Consider the following 15,459-nt stretch of genomic DNA (forward strand, 5'->3'; position numbering starts at 1 on the left):
ATAGTGAAACCCTGTCTCCCCAAAAATACAAAAATTAGGCAGGTGTGGTGACTGGCGCCTGTAATCCCAGCTACTCGGGAGGCTGAGGCAGGAGAGTCGCTTGAACCTAGAAGGTGGAGCTTGCAGTGAGCTGAGATTGCAACACTGCACTCCAGCCTGGGTGACAGAGTCAGACTCTGTCTCAAAAAAATAAAAATAAGTTTCCTTAATGGCTGGCTTTCTGGAACATAGGATATGAGGTGGAGCACTTTTTGGTAAAGGGGGCATGCTGAATGTATGTTATATACCAGCAAACATGGTACATTAGCAGTTACAGTGCAGGACCCTGTGGAATGGGCCAGGGAAAAATATTGACATTCCTCTTCCTTTTATTTGGCACCAAAGAAAAGAGTTTGGTTGTCTGGTAACTTGGGTTCCAGTTTTGTGCTTTGCCTCTGGTCTTCCAGAAATGGGCAAGTATAGGACTCACAACTAAATTCCCGGGGGCCCTTTGTGTTCTAGATGATAGAACTGGAAAGATGTTGGGCTTGTAGACAGAACCAAATATTCCTAAAAGCATCCAAACTCGGGATAATGAAGTCTTGGCAAAGACCTCAGTCCTCGTGACTTGAATCAGGCATTTCAAGTTAATCCAAAAGTTTGAGTTAACTGGTGTCTTGGGTCAATTTAACCTCGACTTTATCAAGCAGCTTCCAAGTGACTTGACCCATAAAAGACCTTTATTTTAAAAGAAAAATATCTTGCTGACGTCTTTCCAAAAGTATAACCAAATCCAACCTAATTAAAGATTGATCTGGAAGAGGATCCTTGAGGTATTGGAGGGTATAATAAAAGCAAATGGTACAGGAGAAAGAAAGGCAATTATAAAGCTGAGGGTCGGGGAGAAGCCAAACAACAACAAAGGAAATGTAATCATAGGATACAGTTTTACAGAGAATATCTAATTAATGTCATAATATAAACAGGGAGTTGGCAAACTGTTTTCACTAAAGGATCAGTAGTAAACGTTTTAGACTTTAAGGACCAGATGGCCTCTGTTGCAACTACTAGCTCTGTTGCCTAGTGAGAAAGCAGCCGTGAGAAATAAACAAGGACATCAGAGCGGCTGTGTTGCAATAAAACTTTATTTACACAAACAACAGGGGACCGGATTTGCCAATCCATGATATAAGCCTTATGTATTAATTCAACTAAAAATAGCTGGAGGTGGCTGGGCACGGTGGCTCACACCTGTAATTCCAGCACTTTGGGAAGCTGAGGCGGGTGGATCACCTGATGTCAGGAGTTTGAGACTAGCCTAGCCAACATGGTGAAATCCCATCTCTACTAAAAATACAACAAATTAGCTAGGTGTGTTGGTGGGTGCCTATAAATCCCAGCTACTCGAGAGGCAGGAGAATTGCTTAAACCCGGGAGGCAGAGGTTGCAGTGAGCCAAGATCGCACCACTGCACTCCAGCCTGGGCAACAAGAGTGAAACTCCCTCTCAAAAAAAAAAAAAAAAAAAGCTGGGAGAAAGGAAAGGTAGTATAAGAAAGCTACATGTTTGCCTGCCATAGCAGGAAGTCACTAGATATTATCTAAACTTGACATATCCAGAAATTGCCTATTACAGTGACTGTGCTTTACCTCTGGTCTTCCAATAGGCCAAAATCGCCTATTTTGGCACTGAGGACTGGTTTCCTGGAAGAAAATTTTTCCACAGATTGGGTGGGCGGGGTGGCAGGGATGGTTTCGGGATGATTCAAGTATATTACATTTACTGTGCACTTTATTATTACATTGTAATATGTAATGAAATAATTATACTACTCGCCATAACATAGAATCATTGGGAGCTTGTTTTCCTGAGGTCTCATCGAGGGGTGATGGGGGACAGTGACAGATTATCAGGCATTAGAGTCTTATAAGGAGCACACAGGCACGGTTCTCGATAGGGTTTGCGCTCCTATGAGAATCTAATGCTGCCGCTGATCTGATGGGAAACCGAGCTCAGGCAGTGATGCAAGCGATGGGCAGCGGCTGTAAATACGGATGACGCTTCATTCGCTCACCTGCTGTTCACCTCCTGCTGCGTGGCCCAGTTCCTAACATGGACCAATACTGGTCTATGGCCTGTGGGTTGGGGAACCCTTGGCCTATTATATATAATACATAATGGTATATACATTATAATAGGTTAGTATATATAGCAAGCCTATTCTACAGAGAGAGAGTGATAACCGCCAGAAAAAAAGCAGCTAAAAGAGCTAAAAAGCAGGTATTATGGAGTAAGGTAGGAGTTGGAGAAGGGATGTGACTGGCGAATGCTATTTTTCATTATAAACCTTTAGTAGTAGTTGATTTTTAAAACTCATGTGCTTGTTTGAATTTGATAAAAATTTTATAAATAGATGAATAAGGCCAGGTGTGGTGGCTCACGTCTGTAATCCCAGAACTTTGAGAGGTCGAGATGGGTGGATCACCTGAGGTCAGGAATTCAAGACTAGTGTGGTCAACATGGTGAAACCCCATCTCTACTAAAAACAAAAAAATTAGCCAGGCATGGTGGCGGGCGCCTGTAATCCCAGCTACTTGGGAGGTTGAGGCAGGAGAATCACTTGAATCTGGGAGGAGGAGGTTGCAGTGAACTGAGATCACACCACTGCACTCCAGCCTGGATGACAGAGTAAGACTCCGTCTCAAAAAAAAAAAAAAAATGAGTAAAGGTCAATCTAACTCTTCTGACAGTTTTGTCTCTGAAGGCAGGGTGCCTCTGGACAATTGAGGTAAGGGCATCCCTTCCTCCAGGTAGATGCAACTTCGTGCCAGGGATTCTGGCTTAGCAAGCAGAACCAAGGCTGGATATCAGCTGCAGTCACTGGAGCAGTGCACAACCTGCACCACTGTGCAAGGCTGGCAGTGGTTGGTATGGTTGTCTACATGACGATGCATGAGGGTTTTAAACGGTCCAAGCCTTGAGAAAGGGAAAGGAATTATGATGGCCCAGACCCTTGACCAGATCTCCATCTCATGTTGAAATTAGAAGTGTATCTTGTTGACCCTGAGCCCTCTTCCTCTCCTTCTAGGTGACTTGCTTTTGGAGGGCTTCAACAACTACACCTTCCTCTCCAATGGCTTTGTGCCCATCCCAGCAGCCCAGGATGATGAGATGTTCCAGGAAACCTTGGAGGCCATGGCGATCATGGGTTTCAGCGAGGAGGAGCAGCTATGTAAGCCTCACACCTTGAATCTGGAGGGTAGCCTGCCTGGGTACCAGTAGAACCTGTTAAGAATTCTTCTCTGGTCAGGACAGATTTCTGCTCTCTGAATTCCCCACTTTCCATTAAAAAAGAAAAAAAGGAGGAAAATGAATTTCATTCTAGGTGGTTTGTTTGTGTTTTGTGTTGTGGAAAAGTGGCTGTATAACTAGGACTCTTTTAGTTGCAAGTAACCCAAGCTGGCTTAAACCAAAGGGAAAGTGACTAACTCACAATGTTGAAAAGTTCAGAGAGGTTGGGCGCAGTGGCTCAGGCCTGTAAACTCAGCGCTTTGGGAGGCCAAGGTGGGCAGATCACTTTAGGTCAGGAGTTCGAGACCAACCTGGTCAATATGGTGAAACCCTGTCTCTACTAAAAATACAAAAAAGTTAGCCAGGGATGGTGGTGCACACTTGTAGTCCTAGCTACTCGGGAGGCTGAGGTGGGAGGATTGCTTGAACCCAGAAGGCAGAGGTTGCAGTGACCCAAAATCATGCCACTCCACTCCAGCTTGGAAGATGGAGCTAGACTCCATCTCAAAAAAAAAAAAAAAAAAAAAAAAAGTTCAGGAATTCAAGCTTCAGGTATAGTGAGATCTAGTTGCTCAAAAGATTTTTCTAGAACCTAATTTGTCTTCTATCTCTCTCTTGACTACATTGTCTCCCTATAGGATGCAGTTTGTTGACAGCGACATGGCTGGGTTCCAGCCCTTAAATTATTTGAGTTTATGTCTAAAGAACAGAGTAGATTCCCGGCTTAACTTCCTGAACGGAGTGTCATTGACTCTGACTGGTTGATATGCACATTCCTGAGCTATGCAACATAGGCAGGGTTGTGGAAAGCACAGGGTGGTTTCATTATGGTCCCTAAGAATGGATTCTTGGAGCTGAAGATAGAGATGTTGGCTTCATCAGGAACATGTGGGAGGGGGAGTGATCGAGGCAGTGGTTTTACTCAGGCTCTTCCTGGAGGGGTTGCTCTGGTGATCGATTGATATTGATCAAAATCACCCAACCAAAGGCCAAGAAACATACTGGGTCTTGAGAACAGGACAGCTCAGAAAGAAATACTTGTTCAGGACACTGTGTTTTCAGAAACACTTTTCCTTCTGGGTTAGATGTGCCTCAGTGTTCAAGGTTAATCTCTTTTGGGAATACCAGGACAGAATTGTGGAAAGTTTCCCCTCCTTCCCACGCCTACGCCCGTTTGGAGCCCCAGAATAGCACTGAGGTTGCTGAAATGCTACATTTGGGGAGGGGCAGCTCCTCCGAAGATAACTTGGGGTCTAGAAAAATAAGACTCGATGGGTCAGTTGACAAATGGGTGGTGTGTGTGGGTCTCGGCCAGGGTCCCACATCAGAATCTAGTGCTGATAGCTTCCTTGTCTGAATGACATAGGCTCTCCAAGAATGATTCATTTTATTTAGGATGGGTCAGTTTTGCTTCTGATCTTGCTTTTAAATAACAATGAACAATGGTTAAGTATTTGCTGTGTGCCAGACATTTACTAAATCCTTTTTTCTTAATGTACTAGACTGTTCAGTATAGTTTTATTTAAATAATAAAAAGCTGGAACAGGCTGGGCACAGTGGCTCATGCCTGTAATCCCAGCATTTTGAGACACTGAGGCAGGAGGATTGCTTGAGCCCAGGAGTTCGAGACCAGCCTGGACAACATAGTGAGACTCTGTCTCTACAAAAAAATAAAGAAAACAGAAAAAAAAACTGGAACAAACTAAAATAGGTTGATTGATATACAGTTTATTAAATTATTGTCTATTCTTGTGAAAGAAAACAATGAGATCATTTAAATTGTGTTTTGGGGCCAGGCGCGGTGGCTCACGCCTGTAATCCCAGCACTTTGGGAGGCCGAGACAGGCGGATCACGAGGTCAGGAGATCGAGACCATCCTGGCTAACACGGCGAAACCCCATCTCTACTGAAAATACAAAAAAACTAGCCGTGCATAGTGGCGGGCGCCTGTAGTCCCAGCTACTCAGGAGGCTGAGGCAGGAGAATGGCATGAACCCGGGAGGCAGAGCTTGCAGTGAGCCGAGATCATACCACCGCGCTCCAGCCTGGGCGACTGAGCAATACTCCATCTCAAATAATAATAATAATAAATAAATTGTGTTTTGTTGGGCATGGTGGCTCACGCCTGTAATTCCAGCACTTTGAGAGGCCAAGGCAGGCAGATAACTTGAGGTCGAGTTCGAGACCAACCTGGGCAACATGGCAAGACTCCTTCTCTACAAATAATACAAAAAATTAACCGGGTGTGGTGGTGCACATCTGTAGTCCCAGCTGCTTGGGGGACTGAGGCAGGAAGATCACTTGAGCCCAGGAGGTCAAAGCTGCAGTGATCTGAGATAACGCCACTCTGTCACCTAGGCTGGAGTACAGTGGCTCAATCTCAGCTCCCTGCACCCTCTGCCTTGCAGGCTCAAGCAGTCCTCCCACCTCAGCCTCTCAAGTCATGGAGACTACAGGCATGTGCTACCATGCCTGGCTAATTTTTGATTTTAGGGTTTTTGTTTTGTTTTGTTTGAGATGGAGGCTCACTATCGTCACCCAGGCTGGAGTGCAGTGGCACGAACTCAGCTCACTGCAACCTCTTCCTCCTGAGTTCAGGCAATTCTCCTGGCTCAGCCTTCTGAGTAGCTGGGATTACAGGCGCCCACCACCATGCCCCACTAATTTTTTGTGTATTTTTATTGGAGACTGGGTCTCATCATGTTGGCCAGGCTGGTTTTAAACTCCTGACCTCAGATGATCCACTCGTCTTGGCCTCCCAAAGTGCTGGGATTGCAGGCATCAGCCACCGTGCCTGACCTGGGTTTTTTTTGGTTTGGTTGGGTTTCGTTTTTGGAGGGGTGAGTAGAGACAAGGCTTCACCATGTTATCCAGTATTCTCTAGTCTTGAACTCCTGGGCTCAATCAGCCCGCCTTGGCCTCCTAAAGTGCTGGGATTACAGGCGTGAGCCATCATGCCCAGCCCCCGGTGTTCTCAGTGTACATTGGCACTTGCCAATTTCCCCTTTAACCACAGAGACCAGACCCCAGGCCCAGCACCTTCAGCAGGCCAAAGAATCTAGCTAGAATTTGGTAATACTGTTTTCCTTGTAGTTATATTTATAAATGCCATCTATTTATGGCAAGTGAAGATTATTTTTCACTTAAGATAGAGAAAGTTTTCTATTAAAATAAATGTAAGGAGAGAGAAGGAGGTAAATTTAAAGAAAATGGTTAAGCAAATAATGGAGCAGATGGTACACAGAGCAAGCATTCAGATGATGGCATGCAAATAACCAACTCTCATGGGAACCACCTTAGTCCCAAATGTACACCAACCCCATTTATAAACCAAGAGCTACTTCCAAACCCTCCATTAAGGGGCCTGTGGAGAAGTGGGTGGGTCAGGCTCCAGGCTGGAGCTTCTCGAGGCTCCAAGTGACGAGGGGAGACCAGGATTTTCCCCACCACATTGGGTTCTACAGCCTTGAACTCCTGGGCTCAAGATATCCTCATGAGCCACCATGCCTGGCTAATTTTTTTTTTTTTTTTTGAGATGGAGTCTCACTCTGTCGCCCAGGCTGGAGTGCAGTGGCTCAATCTTGGCTCACTGTAAGCTCCACCTCCCAGGTTCATGCCATTCTCCCGCCGCAGCCTTCAAGTAGCTGGGACTGCAGGTGCCCACCACCACGCCCGGCTAATTTTGTTTTTGTATTTTTAGTAGAGACGGGGTTTCACCGTGTTAACCAGGATGGTATCAATCTCCTGACCTTGTGATCTGCCCACCTCAGCCTCCCAAAGTGCTGGGATTACAGGTGTGAGCCACCATGCCCAGCCCATGCCTGGCTAATTTTTTAATTTTTTGTAGAGTCAGGAACATAGACCAGCTATGTTGTCCAGGCTGGTCTTGAACTCCTAGTCTCAAGCAATCCCCCTGCCTCAGCCTCCCAAATCCTTGGGATTACAGCCATGAGCCACCATGCCTGGCCTGGTTAAACTGTTTCTAACATATTAGAAAAAACACCTAATTTTTAAGATGAAAAATAAAATCACCTAAATCGTCCATCCTGTGTACCCCTGGTGGTACACATGTCTGGTGTTGGAAAGCCCTGTTTCCTATTCCTCAGCAAGAAGAGAGGTGTAAGGCCACTGTATAAAATGAGCACAAACTTGATGTCTTAAAACAACAGGAATTTATTCTCTCCCAGTTCTGGAGGCCAGGGTTCTGAAATCAAGGTGTCGGCAGGAGCCGGGCATAATGGCTCATGCCTGTAATCCCAGCACTTTGGGAGGCTGAGGTGAGAGGATCATTTGAGGCCAGGAGTTCAAGACCAGTCTGGGCAATATAGCAAGACCCCTTGTCTACTAAAAATTTAAAATAAAAAAAAATTTTTTTTAAAGAGATAAGATGTTTTCCTTCTGGAGGCCCTGAGGGAGATCTGTTTCTTGCCTCTGCCCTGGCTTCTGGTGGCTCGGGCTGTTCCTGGCTTTTCCTTGGCTTGTCTCACTCCAGTCTCTGCCTCCTCCTTCATGTGGCATTCTACTTTATGGATCTTCTCTTCTGTCTATCATAAGGACACTTGACATTAAATGTAGGGCCCACCAGGTTAATCCGAGATGACCTCATCTTGAGATCTTTTACTTGATTCCATCTGCAAAGACCTCTTTTTCCAAATTAGGCCACATTCAGATTGGACGCGGTGGCTCACGCCTGTATTCCCAGCTCTCAGGGAGGCAGAGGCGGGAGGAGAGCTTGAGCCCAGGAATTCGAGACCTGCCTGGGTAATATAGTGAGACCCCATTCCCCACAAAAAGGAAAAAAAAATAAGTGTTACCCCCTCCCCAAATTAGGCCATATTCACAAGTTCCAGGTGGACATATTTTAGAAGGACCAACATTCAACCTAATATAGGTGGCTTCCGCTCTTTACCACCTACTGGCCTACTGGACCAGGCCCTGGCTCAGCATCTTACAGGACCTAAACTTCATGAAGTAGATTCTACTGTTACCATCTCCGTTTTGCAGATAGGGAAACCGAGGCTCATGGGACTTATTGAGATGCATGTAGAGTCTCTATCCTCTATCCATTCATGATTCATCCATCCATCCATCCTCTATTCATCCATCCATCCTCGACTCATCCATCCATCACCCATCCATCCATTCATCCATCCATCTACCCACCCATCCATTCATCCATGAACTCATCCTCCATACATTAATTCATTCATTCGTCCACCCGCCCCCCATCTGCCATCCATCCATCTCCCTCCCTCCGTATGTGTATCTGGACTCTGAACTAGGCTTTGGAAATTCAAAGATGATGAGATTTATAAGAAGTGAAGCTGGGATTTGAACTCAGGACTGTATAACTGCAGAATGTGTGCTTTCACCAGTGCACCAGGATGCTGCCAGCCGTCACCGTCCTTGCTGTGTTGTGTCTCTCCACTGGTTTACTTCTTTGCTGTCTGCTAACTCTGCCCCCAAGGTTCATCTCTTATGGCCTGGAAGTGGTGGCGTTCTTTTGTCATTTCTGGAATTACATTAACTATACCATAAAGTGCAAACCATTGGTTCCTGAACCCACAGGAGAGATCGGCCTCTATGACCTTCAAAACTTTTAAAAATTGGTTCCTAAAGTTTAAATATGGGTAGGCCGGGCACTGTGGCCTATAATCCCAGCACTATGGGAGGCCAAGGCACATGGATCACTTGAAGTCAGGAGTTTGAGATCAGTCTGGCCAACATGGTGAAACCCCATCTCTACTAAAAATAGAAAAATTAGCCGGGTGTGCTGGCACATGCCTGTCATCCCAGCTACTCTGGAGGCTGAGGCAGGAGAATTCCCCTGAAGCCGGGAAGTGCGGAGGTTGCACTGAGCCGAGATTGCACCAATGCACTCCAACCTGGGTGACAGAGCAAGACTGTCTCAAAAGAAAAAAAAAGAAAAAAACCATGGGTAGACTTCACATAAAAACTCTGGCTTTCCATGATCTGGAAAAATCAGAAGTTCTAGCAATACTGGGCTATGACGGAGTAGCTGCTGGCCCCTTCAGGTGGGTTTGTGGCCTCCTTGGGTCCCCACAGTCCTCCTTAGTTGGCTTTGTTCATGTAGACCGGTGGTTCTCTCCAGAGATGAGTTTGCCTCCCAGGGGACATTTAGTAGTGTCTGACGACATCTGTGGTTGTCACAACTCTGGTGGGGTAACCACCACTGACATCTAGTGGTTCAAGATCAGGGATGCTACTAAACTTCCCATGACGCCCAGGACAGCTCCCCGCAATAGAGAATTATCTGGCCCCGAATTTCTGCAGTGACAAGATTGAGAAACAAACCCTGAGTTGGCTGGCTCGCCTGGGCTGTGCAGGCGTTTCAGCAATCTTTACTTTAAACTTACACTTTTAAAACTGTGAGTACAACTCTTCCTAGTTTACAAAGCCTCTTTCATAGATGTCATGGTTAAAAGGAAGTGTCTCTCCAAGTCCTGTCAACAGCAGCTTCATTCACTTTGGGTGGAAGGCTTTCTGCCTTAGTGAGTGGGAGCAAATGGGTGGGCGGTCAGCAGCTGGGTCCTTTTGCTGAGCTGGGCCAAGGACTCCATGGTGTGAGAATAGCTGTTGTTATGGGCCTTGTGATGTCTGGTTTGGCCTGAGGAACCAGAGAAGTCTGGGATCTCTAGGCTTTGTTCCTGGAACACAGTGACTGATTTGAAGCCAGAACTCTGGGTGATTTGTACCTGAGTTAAGCTAAGCCAAGAATGTGCATTAATCATCATCCATTCTCCATCCACCCATCTATCCATCCATCTATTCATCCATCCATCTACCATCCATCCGTCATCCATCTGTCATCCGTCCATCCATCCATTCATCCATCCATCTATCATCCATCCATCAATCCTCTATCCATTCCTCCATCCATCATCCATCATCCATCAATTCTCTATCCATCTATCCATCATCCATCCATCCATTCTCTGTCCATTCCATCTATCCATCCATCCTCTATCCATCCAGTTATCCATCCATCCATCATCCATCTATCCTCTATCCATGCATTATTCATCCATCAATCCATCCTGTATTCATCCATCTATCCTCTACTCATCCATCCATCATTCACCCATTCATCTACCTACCCATCCATTCATCCATCCATTCATCCATGAACCCATCCTCTATCCATTTATTCATTCATTAATTCATCCATCCATCCACCTTCCACCTACCATCCATCCATCTCTCTCCCTCCCTACCATGTGTATCAGGACCCTGGACTAGGCTTTGGAAATTCAAAGATGATAAGGGCAGGCCCCCCATTCTCCAGAAACTCATGGTCTTGTGGGGATTTCAGACATAGAAACTATTTTAACAGTAACATGTGCTAAGTGTAGAGTCAGAGAGGTTCCAAGTATCTTGGGAACACAGCGTTTTTGTTTGGAGACACCTGGACAACTAGTAAAAACAAATGTATATTTTCTTCCTCCCAACATGGGCATCTTGTACACCCAGCAGAGTATGTAAGAAGTACAAGGTTTTTATTTCAAAAAGCCTTTCACCGATATAGATTTACATGTAGAAAATTGTGTATGCCATAGCGTGCAGTGCAAAGAATTATCATAAACCGAACATGTCTGTGTAACTAGAATCCATTTTAAATAAGAGAATGTCACCAGCCCCACAGAAGCTCCCACATGCACCTTCTCAGAGCTTCCCTCAATTAAGGATAATCAATATCCTGACATCTAACAACATCGATTAGTTTTGCCTCTTCTTGGACGGACTGTCAATATGTGGACTTAGGCAGTACGTTCTTGTTTCCATCTGTCCTCTTTTGTTCAGTGTTTGTGTCTGGAAGATATGTCAGGGGTGTTTTTGTTTTAGAGACGGGATATGTCAGGGATATTTTTGTTTTAGAGACAGATCTCTCTGTCTCAAACTCCTGGCCTCAAACAATTCTCCCACCTCAGCCTCCCAAAGTGCTGTGGTCGCAGGCATGAGTCACTATGCTGGCCCCAATACATCAGTTTTGTTTTTTGGTAGTTGTAACTCATTCATTCTCACTGTTCTGTGGCAGGGGTTCCTAGTGCATTTTCTGTAAAGGGTCAGATAGTAAATTCTTTAGCCTTTATAGGCCAGACGATCTCTGTTGCAACTCTTTAACTCTGCCATTGTAGCATGCAAATAGTTATAAACAGTATGTAAATGAATGAGTATAGCTGTGTTCCAATAATACTTTATTTAAGTAAACAGTGGGCTAGATTTGGTCCATGGGCTATAATTTGCCAGTCCCTGCTGTGTAGTATTCCATTGTAATGCAAGGTTTTAAGCAACCATATGAAAATATTGAGCTCAGAATTTAGTTTCTTTGGAGGAAAGATGTAGGCCGGCTCTGGGTCCCCAGTGGCTTTAGGCTCCAAAACTCCAGGGTACCTTGGCATTGACCTTTGTGTCTGCTCTGCTCTTCTCTCTCCACCTCAGCCATATTGAAGGTGGTATCATCAGTCCTACAGCTTGGAAATATTGTCTTCAAGAAGGAAAGAAACACAGACCAGGCGTCCATGCCAGATAACACAGGTACTTGCCACCTTTTACCAATAACCAATGACTTTGGGGTTGTGGGGGGTGGGGAGGGTAACATTTAACCATTGGTTGTTTTTCAAGGTGAAAGTATCTGGGATTTTAACAACAGTTGGACTAGGTTCTTATCACTCATTTTTCTTTTTGCACACTTTTCGCTGCTCAAGACCCTATGTGGAAAGTTTTTGAATCAGAGTGCAGAGATTAAAAAAAAAAAAAAAAACCTAATAGTTTTATTTATTTGTTCTTTTTTTAAAATACAAAATTTTACAAGTTTTAATAGAGACGAGGTCTCACTGTGTTGTCCAGGCTGATCTTGAACTCCTGAGCCCAAGTGATCCTCCCACCTTGGCCTCCCAAAATGCTGGGATTACAGGCAAGAGTCACCACATCCCGCCCCTAATAGTGACCAGACAAGATCCTGAGGGACCATCTACTCTAAAATACTCCACTTAATTGTTTTGTTAAAGAAATATTTCTCAAGCCCCTGCAATATACCACTGGGATACAGCAGGAAATGACACAAGAATAGCTCTTCTTACAGTATCTGTGGTCTTCCTGGGGAGACAGACCTCAATTGCCCTGAGAATTAGGGGTACTGGATAAAATACAGGATGTCCAGATACGTTTCAATTTTAGGTAAACAACAAACCTTTTTTTAAATTTTAAGTATGTCCGTTGTAACATTTGGACCATGATTATACCAAAAAAGTATTCTTGTTTATCTGAAATTCAGGTTTAACTGAGCATCCTGTAATTTTCCCCCTAAATCTGATAAACCTACCCACAAATAAATAGTATTTTGTGTTTTGAGAAGCTGGCATGGCTACCACCATGCTTGTTGGTGGCTAAGAGCAAAACTTAGGTTTCTTATTTCCCGGCCCAGGCTGTATATTGTGTTGCTTTTTCGCACTCCCTAGAGCCCACCTTGATCAAACATTTTGCAACCGCTTACTGGGTTTCCCTTGCCCACTGCCTAGACAGAGCCAATTAATCAAGACAGGGGAATGGAGATAGAGAAAGAGTAATTCACGCAGAACGGGCTGCATGGGAGAGCAGAGTTTTATTATTACTCAAATCAGTCTTCTTGAGCATTCAGGGATCAGAGTTTTTAAGCATAATGTGGTTAGGGGGAGGCCAGTGAGTTGGGGGTGCTGATTGGTTGGGTCAGAGATGAAATCACAGGGCGTTGAAGCTGTCCTCTTGCCCTGAGTCAGTTCCTGGACAGAGGCCATCAGATCAGATGAGCCAGTTTCTCGATCTGGGTGGTGTCAGCTGATCCACCTGGTGCCAGGGTCTGCAAAATATCTCAAGCACTGATGTTAGATTTTACATTAGTGATGTTATCCCCGGGAGCAATTTAGGGAGGGTCAGACTCTTGTAGCCTCCAGTTACAGAACTCCTAAACCATAATTTCTAATCTTTAGGCTAATATGTTATTCCTACAAAGGCAGTCTAGTCCCCAGGAAAGAAGGGGGTTTGTTTTGGGAAAGGGTTCTTGTGTTTTAAACTATAAACTAAGAGGCCGGGCGTGGTGGCTCATGCCTGTAATCCTAGTAATTTGGGAGGCCGAGGCAGGTGGATCACTTGAAGTTAGGAGTTCAAGACCAGCCTGGCCAACATGGTGAAAACTCATCTCTACTAAAAATATAAAAATTAGCTGGGTGTGGTAGTGGGCACCTGTAATCCCAGCTACTCAGGAGGCTGAGGCAGGATAATTACTTGAACCCAGGAGGTGGAGATTGCAGTGAACCAAGATTGTGCCAGTATGCTCCAGCCTGGATGACGTAATGAGACCCTGTCTCAATAAATAAATAAATAAACAAACTATAAACTAAGTTCATCCCAAAGTTAGTTCAGCTTACATCCAGGAATCATTCAGTGGAGCTTGGAGGTTAGAAGCAAGATGGAGTCAGTTAGGTCCGATCCTGTTCAGTGTCTCAGTTATAATTTTGCAGTGGCAGTTTCATTCTCAGGTGTTTGTTATGTGTTAGAGTCCCTAAATCTGGCAAATTAACGGAATCCAGATGCCAAGGGAAGACCTCAGGGAAAGAGAAATGAAAAAGCACTCTTGCCAAGAGATGGGGGAAAAAAATCCTAAAATCACTGTATTTACTCTGCCTTGCACATGCAAAGCAGCATGTAATGCTATTTTCACGTTAAGGGACCAACTAGTGGTCACAGCACTGTGTTCCAGCCTGGCGACAGAGGAAGACTGCATCTCAAAAAAAAAAAAAAAAAAAGCATTTAGGTTGATTCTAGCATTTTCCTATTGCAAACAATGCTGTAACACATATCCTGGAAGGGCGAAACAAATATTTATTGAATAGTAACTATTCAATAAATGTTACTATTAGTAACTATTTAATACTTACTAAGTATTAAATAAATCTCAGGGGCCAGTAATCCCAGCACGTGGGGAGGCCGAGGTGGGTGGATTGCCTGAGTTCAGGACTTCAAGACCAGCCTGGGCAACACGGTAAAACTCCATCTCTACTAAAATACAAAAGAAATTAGCTGGGTGTGGTGGCAGGCACCTATAATCCCAGCTACTTGGGAGGCTGAGGCAGGAGAATTACTTGAACCTGGGAGGCAGAGGTTGTAGTGAGCTGAGATCGCAGCACTGCACTCCGGTCTGGGTGACATAGCAAGACTCCATCTCCAAAATAATAAATAAATAAATAAATATATATCTCTCTCTCTTTCTCTCTCTCTCTCCCCCCACCCCCCTCCCTCCCTCTGTCTCTCAGGGACTTTACATATTTTACCTTATTTAGTCCTGGGTACCAACAAGGTACTGAAGAGCTGACCCTTTTTAAAGCTTAGAAAAGCAAGACTCCGGGAGAGTAAAGAGCTTTTCCAAAGTCACATGACTTGGAAGTGTGAAGGGACAGGGACTTGAAACTAGAACTACCTGACCCTGAACCCCCAACTGGGGCATACTTCAGCACCCCCCCCAAATCATTGCCTCTCAGCAAAATACTGGGGAGTGTGACCACTAATGACAGCAGCCTTTAGGACTATATTCCCGGTCAGTGGGTCCCATTTCCCCAAGAGAACCCAGTGTATTCACAGATCACAAATAGCCCATGTGATGTGCCTTCTTGCCAAGCTATTTCTTTTGTGATGCACTCAAGATGTTTCTTTTCTCCATCCAGCTGCTCAGAAAGTTTGCCACCTCATGGGAATCAATGTGACGGATTTCACTAGATCCATCCTCACTCCTCGTATCAAGGTTGGGCGAGATGTGGTACAGAAAGCTCAGACAAAAGAACAGGTAATGATGTACCTGCCATTTACTTATCACTTACCCATCCATGCACCCACCCCTCCATCCGTTCATCCATCTACCCCCCGTTTACTTATTCATCTATTCATTAATCCATTCACCCATGGTCTGCCTCTGCATCTGTCCCATCCATCCATCTTTCTATCTGCTCATTCATCTGTCTGTTCATCCATCCATCCATCAATCCACTCATCTGCCCATCTATCTGTTCACCCATCATCTGTCCATCCATCCCTCATTCACCATCTGTCCATTCATCCATCCATGACCCAGCCATCTGTCCGTCTGTCCAGCCATCCATCACCCATCCACCTGTCATTCCATTCATTCATTCATTCACT

The 15,459-nt window shown here is 44.9% G+C and overlaps 1 protein-coding gene across 6 annotated transcripts in view; it reads left to right on the forward strand.

The window, feature by feature from the left end:
• Positions 1–15,459, forward strand: part of MYH11 (myosin heavy chain 11) — a 156,167-nt gene that overhangs the window by 82,705 nt on the left and 58,003 nt on the right. For all 6 annotated transcript variants that reach the window (XM_021931782.2, XM_017953215.3, XM_021931783.2 and 3 more), the window contains 3 exons: positions 3,068–3,211; positions 11,731–11,826; positions 14,988–15,106. In XM_021931782.2, coding sequence (XP_021787474.1) covers positions 3,068–3,211; positions 11,731–11,826; positions 14,988–15,106 — 359 coding nt within the window. The remainder of the gene's footprint in view (positions 1–3,067; positions 3,212–11,730; positions 11,827–14,987; positions 15,107–15,459) is intronic.

Source organism: Papio anubis, chromosome 18 (genome assembly GCF_008728515.1).
Source record: "Papio anubis isolate 15944 chromosome 18, Panubis1.0, whole genome shotgun sequence".
NCBI classification, from domain to species: Eukaryota; Metazoa; Chordata; class Mammalia; order Primates; family Cercopithecidae; genus Papio; species Papio anubis.